The sequence below is a fragment of the Octopus bimaculoides genome, chromosome 2, assembly GCF_001194135.2.
Source record: "Octopus bimaculoides isolate UCB-OBI-ISO-001 chromosome 2, ASM119413v2, whole genome shotgun sequence".
NCBI lineage: Eukaryota > Metazoa > Mollusca > Cephalopoda > Octopoda > Octopodidae > Octopus > Octopus bimaculoides.
The window spans coordinates 68,423,347-68,444,206 of NC_068982.1; the positions used below are offsets into that span (position 1 = coordinate 68,423,347).

At 33.7% G+C, this 20,860-nt stretch overlaps 1 protein-coding gene across 13 annotated transcripts in view; it reads right to left on the bottom strand.

Annotated features, from left to right (window-relative positions):
• The window catches only part of LOC106879514 (ralBP1-associated Eps domain-containing protein 1), a 138,270-nt gene that overhangs the window by 10,060 nt on the left and 107,350 nt on the right, over positions 1-20,860 (bottom strand). For 4 of the 13 annotated variants that reach the window (XM_052978091.1, XM_052978097.1, XM_014929127.2 and 1 more), the window contains 4 exons: positions 16,496-16,753; positions 7,573-7,845; positions 4,984-5,039; positions 2,053-2,259 (listed from right to left, as the gene is read on the bottom strand). In XM_052978091.1, coding sequence (XP_052834051.1) covers positions 2,053-2,259; positions 4,984-5,039; positions 7,573-7,845; positions 16,496-16,753 — 794 coding nt within the window. The remainder of the gene's footprint in view (positions 1-2,052; positions 2,260-4,983; positions 5,040-7,572; positions 7,846-16,495; positions 16,754-20,860) is intronic. The other 9 variants (XM_014929133.2, XM_014929129.2, XM_014929136.2 and 6 more) reach the window with 6 other exon arrangements.

Below are 20,860 nucleotides of genomic sequence, written 5' to 3' on the forward strand. Positions count from 1 at the left end.
GGGGTCACCAAAAACCCATGCTACACCACTGTGTACAGAAAGGCTGAAGAAAATTAACTGCATAAAAAGCTTTGACAATAGCATCATAAGTATTTTTAAAAATGCAAAATCATAGAAGTAGTGCAAAAAGACTGAAGGTGCTTATTTCTAAATGTACTTCATCACCTCATCTACACTGCTATTGTTGTAGGTTCAGAAAAAGAAGACACTTGTTAGATAAGTTCTAAACGATTATGATGATACAGGGTGATAAAATGGACTGGGTCTTTGATAAGCAGGTCTTGATCAAATCCAAGTCAAATAAGAGACAATCACATCTACCTTTATACACTGATATGTCAGCAGTTAAAAATACATTGGTTTTAGTGTTCTTAAACTCGGAGATATTGGTTCAAACATCACATTTATACCTACTCACAAGTGGTGAAACACATCTCCTTTACTGTAATCTTTGATTGTGAATCCAACAACACTTTAACCACTATATATATACACACACACAATTGTTTGGTACAAAAGTGACTCAATGGCCAAAAGTTTCGTGCATGGCACTTATCAAACAGTTTTATAAGTACCATGCACAAAGTGCATCAAACTTAAGCCTTGGGTCACTTTTGTAACTTTCTGTCAATTAAAAGTAACATTAAAGTGTGTGTGTGTGTATGTGTGCGTGTCTCTTATATATATATATATATATATATATATATATAAACAAATTCTATCCATATCCACCATTCTCAGCATTCAACATTTACGTGTGTCTGTGTAGTTTGAAGTGGTGCAGAGATTTTATATATTCAGAGATAAAAAAAGATAGCAGAATTTGGATAAACTCTATTTAGTGCTTTTATGCCTTTGTTTACACAGAATTATTAGTCTTTGGATCATTGTAACTTGCAATGCTAGTTCTGAATTCCACAAAAAAACTTAAAAGTGTGTGTGTGTGTGCACGCACACACTAAAGATTGGATAGAGTGCACATCAGAATTATTAAGATAAAACTTACTTGGAAGAGAATAATTCTGATGTGCACTCAATACGATCTTTTTACTCTTTCATTTTCTGTCTTTTTTCTCTCTCTTATTCTTTTACCTTCTCTTCTCACATTATTCTATTCTATTACTCTGTTACTCACTCTCCCTCACTCCTCCTCCCTTGCTCACATAGCTCCCACATGACCATCGGCCATCTTTCTTTCTTTCTCGCCGTTGTAGCTGGAACAATGAAGATGTGTTCTTGTTTGTTTCTTGTCCTAGCTTGATTTACACATTTGCCATCACAACCTCGTTTTGGCTTAGCAGCCCTTCCTGTTTGTTTTCACAGTCCTGTTTGTGTTATCTATTTTGACCCTCCACAAAATCTCAAATTTTATTAAATTTGCTTTGCGGGAGCAACTGTTTTATCGAAAGCATATATTATTGTTAAATGCTCAAAATACGAGACTAGAAAAACAGCCAACAACTGATGAAGGGTCATTCTTTATGTCGTTTGAAAGAACGGTTCATATTCCATGTACTCATGCTTCATACTTTTTTGTTGTACATGTTTCATGACGTCCTGTGCCCACACACACACACACACACACACATATATATGTATAGATTTAAGTATGTACATATACATATGTATATATGCAGATATATATATATATATTATATTATTATATGATTGAACGCCACGCATCCTCTTCCAAGTAAGTTATATATATATATACATGTATATATACATAAAATACATATTTTACACACACACAGAGTTAGATGGGAAATGAAGAGTGAGAGACTAAACTATTAGCTTTCTAAATCATTTACTGCAAAGGTCAATATTGGAATATATAACTGTCAGTAATTATTAATTAAGCAAAAGAATGAAGAAAGAAAGAAAAAGTATTAAAAATTAAGAATTTAAAAAAAATAAAGTGTAGTTTGAAGCTAGCTAATAAGCTCCCAGTATGAAAAAAAAATTTTTTTAATTAAAAATCCCAACACCAGTTTATAATGATAGGCCGGCAAGCAAGTAGGGTTCTTAGGCATAGAAGAACCACAGTCTTACCCCAATTTGACGTATATCAAGAGAAGCACACCGACGGTGCTTCTCCACCATGGGAGCCTGTAATTTAATGGCTGGTGTAACTGAGGTAGAGTCCTCAGAATGGTCAACAGAATCGAGATCTTGTGAAGAGAAATCAGTAAATCGGAAAATCTTTTCTGACTGCATACCTCCAAATCCAAGTAAGATATCCCTGCTTTGCCTAGAGACCTGATGAAGGTAGATTAATATAGTTTGATAACCTTGCTTTGAAGAAATGATTTAAGTTCTATTTATTTTAGAAATAACAATAGCAAATAAACAACATATAGAGAATGAAAATGTCCCACAGAATTTTATATCAATATTGGTTCATTTATGAATTATCTATGATTAACAAAATAATCTACCTTTCTATTTTAATAAGCTGTGTTGGGTGTGTGACTATACATGAAAGAGGGAGAGACCAACTATTAAATAGAATGAACCCAATTTCAAACTTTTACAGAGAACCACTGAAAATTTTGAATACAGAAACATTTGAATCTTTTTTTAACTGCCACAAAGCTGTTTTTTTTTTTCTTTTTAAATAAGCATTTGATTTTATTGATTCTAGAGGGAAGAAAGGCAAAATTAACTCAGCAGTCCATATAGAAAGATCATTGACAATAAAAGCATTAACTAATAAGAAGAATGCTACTAGGAATGAGAAAGCATGAGTGCATGCATGTTTGCACACATACACTCACATTCAAACTTTCAATTTAAGATTATTCTGAAGAAATTCAATTAACTGATCAATTATTGTAGCTGTTGCTATTAACACTAGTTTGTCAATGTAGCTTAAGACTGAGGAATCACTTGTGGCATATTTCTAGAAATAACATTTTTAAATTTGCTTTGAACATTAAGGTCTTCTGCAATTAAGAACCTTATAAATTAAAGCACCCCCACCCCTGTTAGAATATTAATCATTTAAATCTTCAGGAACCATTGATGGTCTGAAGGAGACCAATGGCGGTCTGTATCAGCAAAAATGAGTTTAACAAAGTTCAGAGAAAAAAAATACTAATATCTTGAAGAAGGACCTTCAATAGCTGAAGGTATGAGGAGGACAGAAGCAAGAACTAGAAAGTATTTAAAGATTTAAAATTAATTTTAAAACTACTAGAGATAAAGAGATGTTGGAAAATATCATGAACTTAAATATAAATCTATGATAGTTGCCAAGTCAGAAAAAGAGGGGCAAAATGGCTGTGAGGTTTAGGCTCTTTACTTCAAATTTTACTATAATCAGTTTGCCTGTTGGACAAAAATCAGGCTCTACTTATAAATTAATAAATGAACAATTACAATTAGGGTATTCAGCTGTAAAAACTAATTGCTCCATCCCAACCATGCTTTCATAAAGAAAGGAAAGTGGGTTAAGTTGTTAAATGCTAAAATTGATTGACATCAGCAGCATTGACAATCATTAAAAATTTGGTGAAAGCAACACTCATAAACTTAAAACCACACTTCAATAAACAGCAATCAAATAAATACTGACTACCAATCATACTCCATCTGCCCGCCTAAAGTCATTGCACCCTCTTTCTTCTATTCATTTACAGTTATTGGGACCACTTTTAGCACTTAATCATGAACATTACAAGGCGATCTCTGCTAGTGCTAGAGCCATAAAAAGTGTACCCAGTACACTGTCAAGCAGTTTGTGTTAAAGGTATCCTCTAGCACACCAGATCCTATCAAACCATCCAACCCATGATAGCATAGAAGACAGACATTAAAAGTTGATCATGATTACAAAGTATTTGTAACTATCAATATTTATATAGTTCTGTATAAACTAAATATTTCAGAATAAATAAACCACCATAAGGGAAAACTTCATGGTTATATACAAAATGTATGTTCCATCAAAGTCTGTTAAGGTTTTAAATATAAAACATTTAAATGATGCTTTGCTTATAGGGTATATCATCATCATTTGACATCTATATTCCATGCCAGCATGAGTTGGACAGTTTGATGCGATCTGACGGGTCCAAGGACTGTGTTATATTCTAGTGTCTGCTTTGGCATGGTTTTTACAGCTGAATATCCTTCCTTATGCTGATCACTATAGTGTATACTGGGTACCTTTTCATGCCATTGGCACTACTGAGGTCACTATGCAGCTTGCAAGACTACAAAATGCAAGGCAGTGGCTTCACACTAGGGGATGATGGTTAGGGTATGAGAGAAACGAGTGGGGGCAGAGCAGGTTCTTGTTCTGGAGAAGCTATGCGACTACTCACATTTAGGAGAGTAGTGAGAATAAATCAGTAGTAGCTGTAAAGAGACAAATAGTGATGACGTGGTGTCCAGATGGCCCCTTGAGTTATGATGGGAGTAGAAGTGAGTTGGGTCAAAAGACAGGAAAAATGGGAGGGGATGTAGGTAATATCTGTAAAGATTGAATATGAATGTAGGGAGTGGTGGATACAAGGGTGGAGGATGGCTAATGAAGCATGAGTTGGGGAAGGTAAAGGGATGCAAGAAGAGAGCAGGGGAGGGTAAGCATGAATAGAATGGTTTCTGTTGAGTTATTTTTGCTAAAAATCTATGCACCTTTCTTATTCCTTACCATTCAGTTGTAGAGAAATGAAACCGGTCTTAAACAAGCAAGTTGACACATGTACCTTGCAAAGGAGCAAAATACAATGGCTCTAGTATTAAAATTTGAACTCATTTTAACCTCACAGCTACAGTATTGTGGCTTCATAAAAAATCTATGCAGAAATTTTTGAAATAACATCAACAAAGTATTTCACATTAAAATATGTCCTTTAGCTGAAATACCTCAAATCATTTATATACACATATCTCTTTAGCATGACAATAGCAATCCATATTGAAAACAAATATTAAAGAAATTTATGAATTAAGTTAGAATATACAGAAGCTACATACATCTTTAGGAGATGTCCGAGGTGGCACTGCAGGAGGTGGTAACAATACTGAAGTGCCTGAAAGTAAGTAAATTGCATAATTTAAACTGTTCCACATATTATATTATAGATGTTACATGGTTTAGGATTTAAAGGTTCAAGGCAAGTGTAAATTATCAAACACAGAACAAAGTAACACATATTTTTCTTTGTATGGTTATAATTACAACAAGCATGAACTAATAACTAGAACAACAATATACAAAAATATAGCAAAAGAAGAAAACAATAGAAACTAAAATTATTGAGAGAAAAAATAATTATCATTTACTTATTAGCATATCAATAATAATAATGATAATAACAATAGAAAAGCAGCAATTCAAACAGTAACAGAAAACAACAGCATGTAAATAAAAAAAAATATTTTAAAAAAAGTGTTGGTGAAGCTGACAGAAGGGGAAAAAGAAGTTTTGTTGGAATCAAGCCACAATGCATGATGGGGTTAGTATTCCCAGTTGTTAGCACAGATATAGCAGTGATATTAATAGGTGTCTGAGAAAAAGGCAGTAAACTTTCTAACTGAAATGAGTTTTAATTGGAATAAAAATACTGTCATTTTTTGTTGAAAAGGCAAGAAAACGAAAAGGATTTCTATAATGAAAAATAAAAAAGAATACTAACAAAAAGGAAGGAAGTTCCCTTTTTGTTAATAACTATCAAGATAACTATCTTGAATGATAGTTATCAGCATTTTGTTCAAGATTTTGGACTGGAGAAAACTCAGAGTAAACACTACTGTGCTGACAGTGCTACTGAACTTTGTTTCCAAATGCAGGAGCTGTCTCATCAGGCAGTGAAGCAGCTCTTTTGGCCCCTTCTATCACAATACCAGACCTGCCCAGGGCCACCTACCAATGTAGGCAACAAACACCTGCACAACAGCACAAGTTTTGTTGAGTTAGATGTTGCAACTCTGGGCCAGATGTTTCTACCATTGCCAGTGCTAGTTCTTGCCGCATCACTTGTCCTCTTCCTCTTGAGCCAGACGTAATGGCTTGTTTTCTCAGAGGCTTCTGACATCTTTTCTATTATTCACAGCTAATCCAAGTCTACCAGGCACCAAGTGAACTCTTCCAACAAACCCTCTAACACCTACCTCTATAGGAAAGCATATTGATTCACATAATTAGTGAGTAACTAAATGATTATCTAATACAATAGACACTGTGGAATTATGGTTAAGTTAATAAAAAGGTGAGTCAGCAACTCATTTTCATTTTCTGATTAAAGCTATTTCACTATTTTTCACTTTTGCCGCAATAAGTATAAACATCACAAATTTTTTCTTCTTCTTTTTGATGGTGGGGATTCCCCTCAGGGACATTGTGTCTGTGTAAACCATACACAAAGTCCCAGGTCTAATCAATATGCTAAATAATCTTAAAAATGGGAGGCTACCTGAGGAAACTATCTCAGTGTACTCTCTTACACTAAGACATTGCTGAAGCATTTAACTAAGCAGGAATAAAATTTGGGCAAACGGTGTACCCCAGCAGCAATTATTGTAAGGAAAATAATCACTTCTAGATTAATCATGGCAGGATTAGAAGTTTTACACAGAAAATACATATTTAAATTTTTTTTTTACTTCTCTCATTACAAAGATCCTAAATAATATTTTAATCATAGGTAGCCATGTATAGCGTCATTTAATCATCAGCATGACATAACCTTAGGTAAATAAATTACACTTAAACATTTTATGAAACAAGATAGTTTAGAAGGCATTCATGGAATGTACTTTTCTCTCCTTTCTTTTCATAGGTCGTTAATAGTTCAAGAACTGAGAGAAGACAGAGAAAACTCCTACATACAGATTAATTATTTCCTGGGAATTTTTAACCTTCTGAAAGATTTCATAAATGTAGTTTACTATTACAGTTTTAACTACAAACAAATTTCACAGGCTGTTTTTGATATATTTTAATTTAATCCATAATTGATACATGGATAAGAAAAATAACTTAACTAAAAATTTAAACAAATAGCAAAAACATAAGGAAATCAAAGCACAAGAAATAATAATGATAATAATAGTGTTGGTGGTGACAGTAGTGCTTTCAACACAAAAACATAAACTCACTACACACTAGGTGATTTTTTAGACAAAGTTTCTGAACATATAAGGTAAAGTAAATGATTTAAAAGATATACAAACCTTTAACTTATGCATGCTTGCACACACACACACACACGCACACACACAGCATGTAGGTATGTGTGAGTGCATATAGCACATACATACTAACACATACACAGACAAAGAGATTGTTTAATGAGGAGGATAGCAAAGAGAAAGCAAAACAGAACAAAAGTTCTCTTTTTCAACCCATCCAAACCCTCAAATCCTAGAACAGAAAGTGGGTTCAGATACTATGCAGTGACAAATAAGAGTTGGTGGGGGAAACAGGTTTATAATTATGAGCCGAATCAAAATAAAGGGCTGGGTTAATTTATTATTAATCAGTGTTAGCTAGAACTGGTCAGTAATTAACAAAAAGTATTGAGTGATTAGTATTATGAGATGATTTTGAAAAGTAGGACCTACCCACATCACCTTTCATTTTTAAGTCGACAGAAATGCTCCGTCCATGTGACTGGATTGGCCGAGGGGGAAGTCTTGGAGGTCCAAACTGCCCCCCTGTAGTGGCTGGACTATCAGGGGTCACAGTCTGCTGGACTGTGGTTGTGGTTGTGGCTGTCACGCTGATGGAGGCCGTGGTCCCTGCCGGCCCTTTGTCAGAGCTACCAGTGTTGGTCATCTGGTCCCCACCTCCAGTACAAGGGGCTGGAGGAGGTTGGAGGTGCCCAGGTCCAGCAACTGAGGAAACAGTGCACAATTTAGCCAGCTCAAATAAACTGAAGTAAGACAACTTCATACAAATAACAGAGTGAGAAGGTATCCAAGTTAGAGAAAATCAAGATTTAATGTTTGATATAATAACACACTTACCCTAAGAAATTAATAAGAAGCTGCTAAAAACAATTTTTTTTTATATTTTAAATGTACAATTAATGTTAAAATCAAAAGAAAGAAAACAAAGTAACAAAATTCAACAAAAGAAAAATATAAAATAAAACAAATAACACCTATTTTCTCTAGAAATATTCACTTTTTGAGTTGAGCAGTGTACTTTTCCTTGGATTTTCTCTTTCTCACCTTCATATCACATTGTTTTTCTCTCTTACAAGTGTAGTACCTCGTATTAAACTGAGCAACAGGATCGTTGTTGTCATTATCATTAATGATAAGGTGATAGTAATGTTCAATTCTGATCATCTTAAAATAGTAACCAGTTGTACAAAATAACATTTTGTAGTTTATATCCAGTATATCCACCACACTTCTGTTGTAACAATTTGAAATTAAGTCACCATAGTTGACCACATAACTGTGTAGATTACTACCCCACCAACAACAGGCAGCATGATTAGTGTTGAAGAGTTGAAATAGGGGATAATATATGCAGATCAACCATACAAAATCAAACAATAAAAGCAAAGGAGACAAATGTGGAAAGGGAGAAGTGCTCTAAAGGTCAAACTTTGAAGCCAATGTTATGTACATATACAATACACACACACTTATAAACACACATATTCATACACAAATACACAAAACCATGCATGCATATACATATCTAGCTCAGCTGTCACTCACAATTGATTGTAACCTGGTAGCTGGTATACACTTTCGTATTAGGTACTTTGGCAGACACTGACACCTTCTCAGTTCTTCCACTCTTGACCCAACAGAATATTGCTGGTGTAGTCCACTTTTTTCTTCCATCTATCACAACCTCAGTCAGCTGAAACTTATTTATTGGCTGAGTAGACTGGAGTAACATAAAATGATGTGCCTTGCTCAAGGACACAATGCACCACCCAGTCCAAGTATCAAACCCATTACCTTATGGTTGAGATCAACACCTTAACCACTAAGCCATACTCCTACATACATATATAGATACACACATAAAATAAGATGGTAAAGACAACCACAATGAAAATATTAAGGATGATGATGATGATTACTCTATCTTGCAAAAAAACACAAATAAAAAAAGCCATCCCATTATTTAATGTTCAGTTTAATGATTCAGTGTCATTTGCTCATGTGCTCTGAAATTCTGTTTAAGACCAGCTGATGATTTACAAAGTCTAGAGCAAACATTACAGAGCAAACTAGACATCCCCACGAGAATATTCAGACACTTCTATGTGATGACATTCTTATGCATATGGCTTCACAATCCAGCTTTAGATGTATACCCTTTGTGGTGCCTGCAGGAACTTTATGCAATACCTCTCAGTTAACAATAGCAAGGGCCTGGGTTAAGTCAACAAAGACCTGACATAGACATATCTGCTGCTTGATAAATTTTTCTTGAAATTGATGCACAGAAAAAAATCAAGTCCTTTGTACCCTCTACCTGATCAACACCCAGAATATCATTTCAAGTAACACTGAGGGACGTCTTTCATTAGCTAATTCAACAACAGTAATCTAGACAAAACCCTGCCAAAAGATTCCAAGTGAATGATACCATAAGAATTACCACACTTAGATCTTGATGCTTTGCTTTTCATATCAAAAGTCTCATCAATCGAGTCTTGTGGTGCAAGAGTTCCTTCCCAGCTTTTCTTGTTATATTAACCCTTTCGATACAATTCCACTTGGGACCATCCCTAGTTCTACAATATCAACTCACTACTCTAAAGTGATTTAAATTAAAACCTTGCATGACAATTTCTTGTTATGTTCTTCACACCAGCTCAATAATAACAAATTTGTTTTGATAAAAACTTAATTATTTTCAAACTAAATTAAAACAAAAACAATGTATTTCAATGGAAATCTGGCCCAGGGAACTTGCATAATTTCAACAAAAATGAGGTGAGAAAAGTAACTCAGAGTGGCCAGTGGCATGTATTTAAGGTAAGGTAAGGGTCACCTTCTTGAGTCATGCCAACTCATAAGGGCCAGTTTACCAGTTTCCATAGCATATAACTTCCTTACTTGGATGGAACGCCAGTCCGTTGCAGGATTACTCATTTTTGCCAGCTGAATGGACTGGAGCAACATGAAATGAAGTGTTTTGCTCAATAACACAACGCATTGCCCAGTCCAGGAATCGAAACCACAATCTTACAATCATGAGTCCAATACCCTAACGACTGAGCCACATGCCTCCACAGTGTCATCTATTTGAACAACACTGGCAAATATAGTTATATCAAATACTGCAACATAAGTTTTCAATTTATGAAATTATTTCCACCTCTAGAGGATGTCATAATTATGAAAATGGCAATTGCCATTTTGATAATTATGACACAGGGATGTACCACACCTATTAGCACACAAAGTGGTCTTACAAGAAAGTGAGTGAACAGCCACTATATAGATACATACACACGGACACACAACTACATGTGGACAAAGAGATATATTTTAAGTTAGAAGGCTCTAATGAAAACAACTTTAGAATATTCAAAATGCAACACAAATTATAAAAAAAAAAGCTTTTCTTGCACACTAAACGTTGCCAAAAAATATCATTAAAGGCAGCCTTGAAATAAGAAGGAAAGTGGAAAAAAAAAAAAAGAAACAATAAAGCATTTAACAACTGAAAAGCAAGGTTAGGACAAAAAGGACATAAAAAAATAATTGTGCAGAGAGAAAGCAAGTGTAATTAAGTGGTAAGTAATCTCAATGATATAAAATATTATAAAACTATTTTACTTAATGAATATTTTAACAGAAATATTTTCAATTCTGTGGACTTGGCAACAGAAATAAACCTTGTGGTTTGCCAATAAGGTTTTATTACAAGAATTGATTAACAGAAATAATTAAAATGTAGCAAAGAATGTTATTAGAAGAAACTTTAAAAAAAAACCTCTCTCTTTTTTTTTTTTCATACATATTAAAGAGAAGCTCAATGAGGATTTGATGAACAACAAATCTTGTGGCATCTTTGAAAGAGTAAAATAACAATAAAAAAATAACACTGAAAAAGCAAATATAATGTAGCCATTCATAACTTCCAATTAAAACTAAGCTTTCTAATTTTGCTTTTTGGTTGTCAGGACAAAAACTTCAAGGAAACATAAATGAAATTGTGTAATGCTCATATTATCTCCAAGTGCATTAGTGACAATATGTACATCCTTTAGAGAATCAAAAACTGAATCATAGACACTAACATGCACCATTCAGACCCTAAGCATCATTGCATCTGATTCTCAGTTAAACATAAATTATTTCCAAAAATAAAAATTAAAATTATATTTACAATAGGTTCTATCATCATTTGTTATATTTATAATGAAATCTATACCATCTTGGGTCATACTGTCCAATTCCATCCACCAAATTCTATGAGTGACATAATTATTTTCCTCCTGTCCTTTTGACAACTCTTAAGCAATGCCACTGGTTAGATATAGTAGCTCTCTTCACATAAAAATTGCATAAAGGACTGCCGTTTCTGACATAATAAATCACAATTAGAACACCTATCTTTAACTGCATTGTAGCTACTGTAACATCTATTACCTCTCCTGTTCCTGCTATGGTTAATCTAGGGATGTAACAACTACAGTATAGGCAAGGTAGATAGTGGTTGCCTACCTAGAGTAAAACTATAAATATTAATTAAATATAAAAAGTGAATGCTTTCCTATTCATTATAAAAACACTAATTTAAAGCAAAAAATTCATTTGTTGTCTTTTTATAATCAACAAATCATGATACATAATTTCTGCTGCCTATATATATATATATCTAAAAGGATTTACTTTTCATAATGAGATAAAAAACTAAGGTTGTGTATATTTTAGAACATTTATAAATAGAAGGTCTTACAGCTAAGACCTTCTTAGCTGTAAGACCTATTTATAAATGTTCTAAAATATACACAACCTTGGTCTTTTATCTCATTATGAAAAGTAAATCCTTCTATTCACACGCTGAGATATGACCCCTTATTCGCATAATCACTGAACCTGGAGCTTAACTATGGTCTATCCATAGCACTTACTCAGCATTACCTGAAACCTCTGGGTCTTATTGACACCACTACTGCTCATAACCTATATATATTATTTACATTTGACAGATATTTATCCTCATCTTGTTTGTTGTTAACACAACATTTCAGCTGATATACCCTCCAACCTTCATCAGATGTCTTGGGGAAATTTCAAACCTGGATTCTCATTCTTAAGGCGTTTTTTGATGTTATTATTATTATTATTCAGATTATTGCCTGGAATCAAACTCAGAATCTTGGGGTTAGTAGTTCATGCTCTTAACCACTACGCCATATATCCGTGGGCAATTATGGAGTTAATTTTAGGGCTTATAAATCTAATATTTTCCTATCCTTCTTTAATACTGGTTCCCATATGCTACTCATATTTGCACTCAGTCTGCTTAGGAGGTTGTATATCAGCCGAAACGTTGTGTTAACAACAAACAAGATGAGGACAAATATCCGTCAAATGTAAATAATGTACATAATTCCTCATCTCTTAAAATATAAAACTGTGTATATCTATTTATATATCTATTTATATATATATATAATTCTGTTTATATATATATAATTTCTGCAACTTTTCCGGTTTAACTATTATATGGATGAGAGAGGTGAAAGATGTTGCTGTAACCATAATTCAAGTAAAGACTGTGTTCCAAATGAGAAATTATATTAGCAAGAACACTAGACTTAAAGACAAAGCTTGTGTAAAGAAACCTATTAAATCTAGCCACCACCATTGTTTAAGAGTTGACAAAAAGTAGGTTGTAAAATAATTACAGCTGCCATAGAATTTGGTGAATGGAACCAGTCAGTGTGGCCCTAGATGGTATAGATTTGAATATAAATACAATGACAACCCAAATTGATAAAAAGCTGGGATTAAGCCAGTAAAATTTTATCTTGAAATCCAGACACAAGCAAACTAGTAACTTGAGTGATTTTACTAATACTTAATACTGCAGAGAAACATTTATTTTTAACAATGTGAGATAACACAAAACATTTTATTTCAAAAGTAGAAGAAATGATTAACTAGGTTGCTGGTTTTGTTAAATAATAAACATTTTGATAACAAAGAAAGCAAATATCTTAGTAAACTTAAGACTTAGGATTTAATCTTTCTATTAATAGAAAATCTCTAAGTTTTTTTTTCTTTTTGCTATGGCTCCATGCCCTGGAGTTTGGTGGTTGCTAAGAAGGTTAGGTGCAGATAAATGGATCATAGGAATAGTTCGATCTATGTGAACAAAGTAAAGATTGGCAGCAGCAAATTTTGTAAGGAATTTAATGTGTAAGTAGATCTTTTTTTTACCAAGGTTTTAGCTGCCACCACCTCCTCTTTTGTTGTAATTCTAGGGTCAAATAATACTGAAATGGAGCACTTAATCTGTCTGGGAACTTTGATATGTGTTAATGACCAGGTTCCCACTGCAGAGCCTGATCGATGGACAAAAAAAATTTTTTTTGAACCTGGTATCATGATCAGGGGTTAAAAGACCAATGTAGCAAAGATTAATGTACTGAAATAGTAACAGAGAATATGTGATCTACTACCATCTAGAAAGTAAAAAAAGGTGTTGTTATGATCTCAATATTATGCACTTAAAACCAGTATTGGAAACACAAAAGCTGTAGACTGAAAGAGAACCAAGATTTAAGATACAGTAGTTAGCATTAGCAACATCATTGTCGTTGTTGTTTTAACATCCAACTTTCGGTGCTTCCATGAGTCAGTTGGAGTTCATTGAGGCAAATTTTCTACAGTCAGATGTCCTTCCAGTCATCAACCTTTACTGTTTCCAGTATATAAGAAATAATTGCCATGCAGTTCCTGTTACCAAGGTGACATAATTAGTGTTGGAAATGGTTGTGATGAACGTATAGTAGCACAAGTAGAAAGGAGATGGATAAAGTTTAAAGAATTGGTACTATTACTGGTGGCAATGGATTTCTTGAGCTATTGAGGGAACTGCTACATGGTTGCCTGATCTGCCAGAAATAATAGCAAGATTATTCCATAAGTGCCATCTTGATATCTTCAAATAGGAAAGATAAAATGAATAATATACTCCTAAACACACTATTTCCAGAAACAAGACAGGATGGTCATGGTTGAAAAAGTTTGATATTAGGTTGACTCAAACAGGGTTGACAAGAACTTTTCTTTCTCTTTACAAAAGGAGGCCTTATGAAGCTTATGTAATAATCTTGAGAACTAAATGCAGGTGTTCGATAAAGACTAGAACATGTGGCTGTTCAAAGTTAATTTGCATTCAAGGCACAGTACAAGTGTGAAAAAGGCAACCACTGAGCATAAAAGGACTTGGACAAGTGACTGCACTACTATAGTTATGAAATGAGGGACTTGCTGAATGGAATTATAAAAAAAAATGCTGCATTCTAACAGTGGAACATACATATGGCAGAAGACCAACTATCCCCTCTCGCTGCAAAAAGAAAGAAAGAATTGATGATCTCAGATCTAAGAATGGTGCCTCTCACAAATCAGTTGACAGAGTCTCAAAAAGAATAGGAATAAACCACACAGCAGTCTTGCACTTTTCATTTTAGTGTAAAGCATAAAAAAAAAAAATTAAAAAATCAAAGTAGATGACAAGTGCTGCAACATACCATAATACTCAAGTTTATCCTAATTTCCAAAGTGTTAACTTGTTGGAAACAACTCACCAGCACCTAGATAAGGTACTAGTTTGCTACACAGTCACAGCTCTCCAAGTTAATAAAATACTAGCATAGAAACTAGATGAAGTTTTTGCATTTCACTTATCTCACTATCGTTTCAGTCTCAGATAGATAGTCCAGTCTATCAAACAGCATGGACATTAGTTTAACAGACAAATGTTTCATTATCTTGCAAGGATTCTTCCTAATTAACTTATACTATCTATTCTAATAATTATTTCAAAGCAACTTCTCACAGTATATGTTTTAGCTAATATTTACTGTTATCTTCTTATGTTGCAATACAATTTTTATACACACACATACACACACACAAACATGCAACAACATAAGTAAACAAACTTTTTCTTTTTGGAAGTGTCAAATAAATCATACAAACTGGAAAGTAATATTTCAAATGCAGTATAGCCATGACAACAGCAGAAAGATTGGGTATTTTACCCTTATACAATAGAAAAAGTTGTCGTCTGCTGACAACTTTTTCTGTCATATAAGAGTAAAATACCCAATCTTTCTGCTATTTTCACAGCCATACTCTGAAATATTACTTTCCTGTTTGTATGATATTATATATATATATATATATATATATTCTGTCAGCTTGCCACCTTAGTGCTTGAGAATATTGTGTGGGTGTGTGTGTGTGTGTGTGTGTGTATATATATATATATATATACACACACACACACACATGCATGCACACACACACCCACACAATATTCTCAAGCACTAAGGTGTCAAGGTGACAGAATTGTTAACATGCCAGGCAAAATGCTTAGTGGCATTTCATACATCTTTATATTCTGAGTTCAAATTCCACCAAGGCCTACTTTGCCTTTCATCCTTTCGAGGTTGATAAAATAAGTACCAGTTTCACACTGGGATTGATGTAATCAACTTACCACCACCCCCTAAATTGCCAGCCTTGTGCCAAGATTTGAAATCAATATTCTCAAGCACTAAATGCAGTACACAAATACTTTATTTTATTTTGTTCCATTCCATTCCATTTCCTTGAAAAATATGAAAACTTTCTGTACTTGTACATGAATAAACTAAGGAATAATTCCTTCATTTCTTCTTGGCTAATCTTATTACCCAAATACTTTTCTTTCTGTACACCACCAAAATGTTTCGTGTATATATATATATATATATATATTAAACCATCAAATATTTAAATGCTTTTTCTTTTTAAATTTTAAATAAGAAGAGTTATTAATGAAATGACAACAAAAAGTATAATACATACAAAAATACAAAGAAAAACAAAAATTTAAACAGCTATCAAGGAAACAGTGTGATAGTTTTTCAATGTAACAATAGATAAAAATAAAATAAAATAACATAAAATAAAACAAAAGGGTAAACAATAATGAATACTAATGAACAAGGAGGCTGCCAATGATATTCACAGAATAAACAGCAAGCAAACAAAACCCAACTAACCAGTAAAATGCATGCAGGAAAACAACAGCTCCAAGCAACGCGTTCATTCTGGAGCACAGTTGACACCAAGTATATTTGGTAGCACCTAAGAAAGGAGACGGGTATGGAGACAGAAAGATAGATAGATAGAGAGAGAGAGAGAGAGATAGAGAGAAATGAAAGAGGGAAGATATGTATGGGGGAACTTGTTTGATGCTACCTCTCATAACAATGGCCTGTGTTAAAGGAGGGAACTGTTATGCTTAGTGGAGCTATAGTTGAACGCGTACCTGGGGCAGTTTTCTTGGTTGCCACTGGTCTGGGGCGGCCGTGCAAGGAAGTGCTGACTGATGGGAGGACTGATTTGGGAGACATGGGTGAGGAGTGGTCAGTTGGGATAGCAGCAGACAAGTCATTAAGCGATGTGGGTTCAACGCTGTACGACATTCGTGATGGTTGTTTGGACGATGGACTGGTTGTCAGCGAAGATGCATCGTGCTGGTCACCACAGACAACTGGTGCAATGTTACAACAACCAGTAGCCAGATCTGAAAATCCAAACAAGTAGAGGACTTGGTAGCATAATTCATTAAGTAAAGGGTTTTAGCATCTTTTAACAAATTTACTTTAAGTTTAATTTGAAGTATAAATAATTAGGTTATTTCATCACTTCATGAATCTCAAAAAGTATTTAATATAGACAAGAGCTATCTTTATGATCAAAACTACTTGTGCTAATGGGTTTTCTTGTGAAAGAAATATATTTAACTTAACAATATAACACTACAAAATTTTTTTTTAAATAAAGAAAAGTACAACAAAATCAAGAGTTATATTTTTGATTAGTTAAAATAATTCCTAACATTTTCTACTTTCTAGAAGAATTCCTTACAACAAAAGATATTTTAAATTTTCTCATTTTCAATGAGTTTATAAAATTTATTTTAAGACAATAATAGTTCTGAATCCTTATGTTGAGGAAAAGTTTTCACTATATAATACTTACTATGTCAACATAAACATAGTTATTATATATTTATATACAATTCACATTATTTCATTTTAACCAAACTCATATGTAGCATGCATATTATTGTTTTAATGATCAGCGCACGCACGCACGCACACACACACACACACACACACACACACACACACACACACACACACACACACACACTTGCACACACCTACATATAAACTATTTCAAAATACATTTTCATAGGTGCATGGATATGATGACTTATTAAATGTTATCAATTTTGTATAGATGCTGTAACAAAAGCCATTTCTATTCACTTGACGTGGAGTGGATGTAACAGTTACCTTCGGTTTGCCTGAGTAAACCAAGCAAAGTAATGTGTCATAATATGGGCAAAAAGAGAATTAGTGTTAACTAATAATCTTTGCTCTGCACTAAAGTCTAGTTTTTGTTGCAGTGTGGTGGCTTGTGAGCCTCAATGACCCTGAGAGCTACACTAGCAGAGTGCAAACTCAACGTAGGGTTTCCCATGCAGAGCAGGAGAAAGGACAGAGACCCAACTAATATAGATTACTTCTCAACAGCAAAAATGGATTTGCATAGGGTCGTCAACACCTTTACCCAGATAAAAGTAAAGCAACAGAAGCATTGATGACAATTCAAAACCAACAAAATCTGGGAGAGGAAAACATAACCCATAATTAAGAACAATGGAATAAAGTTGTCGATGGCCTATGCTCCAATAGAGAGAGCAAAGGACTTTAGTAAGAAATAATCTTTGCTATATGACACTTTAAATAAAACAACTTTGCAGCCATCAAGCATATTATCATTATTGTTAGGGGTGGTGGAGTCACAGAATAGATGAGCTGTCAGGCTAAATATCTTGCAGTATTTTGTTAACCAAAGTCAATTCTACCATTTATTCTGAGGTCAATAAAATAAGTACTGAAGTTGGTGAAAATTTCTTCTTACAATTTATGACCTTGTGCATAAATTAAAAATTATTAGATCTATTCAAGTTGATCTACAGAATATTGTTATTTATGATCAAAGGCATTCAAGCAACCAACATATGATTTTTATAGGGTTATCTAATGTCTTTTTCTTTTCTTTTTAATATTTCATTTCACTACTGAAGTGGTATTGCAGATACATAAGCAGTGATGGTAATGAGTGAGCTGCTTTAAGATTGTTGAGATTTCAAGCAGGAAAACTTTAAACTAAGTGCACAAGCTGACACATCATCATCATTATCCCATAATATCCATCTTCCATGCTAGCATGGTTTAGAGGGTTTGATAGGATCCAACAAGCTAGAGGACTGCATCAAGCCTCAATGTCTGTTTCTGGCATATAGCCAATTATTTACACAAACCATGTTTACCTAGCAGTTATCAATGAGCACCATAACTGTGACAACACACACTTCTATGGGGAATGTAGCTGTGTTGAGAACCAGTGAGTCATAACTGCTCCCACCTATACTACATTCTGTGTGTGCCCCTGAAAGAAAAATTGCAGTACTTCATTGTTGCAGACAGGTGTAATATTCTGATCACCACAACAAAACATCTGAAAATTTGTTGGTGGTTCTAACATCAGTTGGGCCTAGGGTATAATGTCTTGCTCATAACCTAGTTTTAAAGAACTTGATCAATAGCATCCACTCCATCTTGTCAAAATAACCTGGATCCAACAAACATAGTCAGGATTGGTTGCAGGAGCAGTTTTTCACATGAAACCGTCTGTGATGTTCTACTCTGATAATTTTGTCAGAGTTGTTTCCCTTAGCATTCTGCTATCCTTAGCACTCACAAATCCCTGAGAAACCCTTAGTTGGAAATCTGACACTAACAAGTTTATGTTACAATCTGACTCTCAAGATAGTGTAGACCTGAATTTTGAGTTTATTATATCCTAGACCGATGTTCAGACCACTAAGGGTCTACCTATCACTCTCAGTAGTTTTACTTTGAGTTACAATGTCCCTATACACACTGGATTCAACCAAACTTTTAGCTAGTCTGATTTTTTGGGTGGGTGTGCTAGTTTAGTTGCACTCAACACAACCATGTAACTGATTATACTTGATTACATATCAGTAGCATTCACATTTACAAGTAACTTGAAAAAAAGAATATATATATATATATATATATATATATATATATATATATATATATATATATACATATCTCACACACACACATACATACATACATTTACATACATTAGTTTACATATATTCATTCACACATATACACATAGCCATACATGAGTTTTTTAATTACATCAAAATATTTACCTAAGCAAAATGAAAATGTATTTATTATCTTAAAATTAAACAATAATAGATGTATATTCCTGTGATGTTTAATGTTAAGTATATATTTAAGATTAAGTTAGTAAGAAGTTGCATGAAGCTAGATTGATTTGTTTACTTCCTAAATGCTTCACTGGATACCTAGTACGATTGCAACAATTTAGTGCAGACCTAATTTTTTCAAAATGCCTAGAAGAGCTGAAGCATTATCACAACAGAAAACATTAAGCTTTATTGGCAACACAAATTAAATTAACACATGCAAAATGAAGTAGGTCTGAAATATCAACTAGGATTTAACAATAAAGTAAAGTTATAGACTTTTCAGGATGTAAGTATTGGCAGTTCGGATACTTGATACCAATGAAATTATAACAGCTATCAAAGTTGAAATACATCATAAGAGATTCAGAAACAATGGAATTTCTTCAATAAATTGCATGCATTATCAAAAACAACAATAAACCACTTTGAAATTATTTTCTCTTTCATATTCGAGTTTGACAAAGCCAACAAACAACAGGTTTTTCTCCAATATTATACGTAAGATGATACCTACAAAGATGTGTGAGTGTGTGTGTGTGTGTGTGTGTGTGTATGAGAGAGAGAGAGAGTGTGTCTGCATACGCATGAGTGTGTGTAAATGTGGGTGTGACTGCTTGAGTGTGTGTCTGAATGTGTACGAGTGTGAGTGTGTGTGAATGTGTACAAGTGTGTGTGAGTGTGTAAGAGTGTGTGTGTATGAGTGTGTACATGTGTATGAGTGTGTGTGTGTGAATATATACATGTGTGTATGAGCGTGTGTGTGTATGTACGAATGTGTACATTTTGCTTACTAACTTTCCTCTTTTGTTTTGTTTTTTATTTCAATAAAATTATTTCCAAAAAGAAATTATGACCCCAACTAGCACACATCTGCAAACAGCCTTTCACCTGATATATTGAACTACCATTAGAATTTTTCTTTTTTTTTTTACACTATATTTTTCACAACATCATCAACACACGTTGATCTTAGCCATCATTAATGTCATCATTTATCCAATAAAATAATCAATACAACAAGTATTAAAACAACAACTAATATATCATCAAATATAATGCATCCACTTAAATACTTATGAAATTATACAATTATATATAATCCACAGAACACAAAGAGACACTTATAAATAAACAAACAGAGATACCGAGTTGATGACAGTGATAAACTAAGACTTTACAATAAATAAAGTGACCAGATGAACAGCTACAGGTGTTGAGACCACAGGAAACAGTTACAGTTATAGTGCCACAGTTAACAGGCAGTGGATTGAGTGTTTAAAGAAATATATATATATATATATA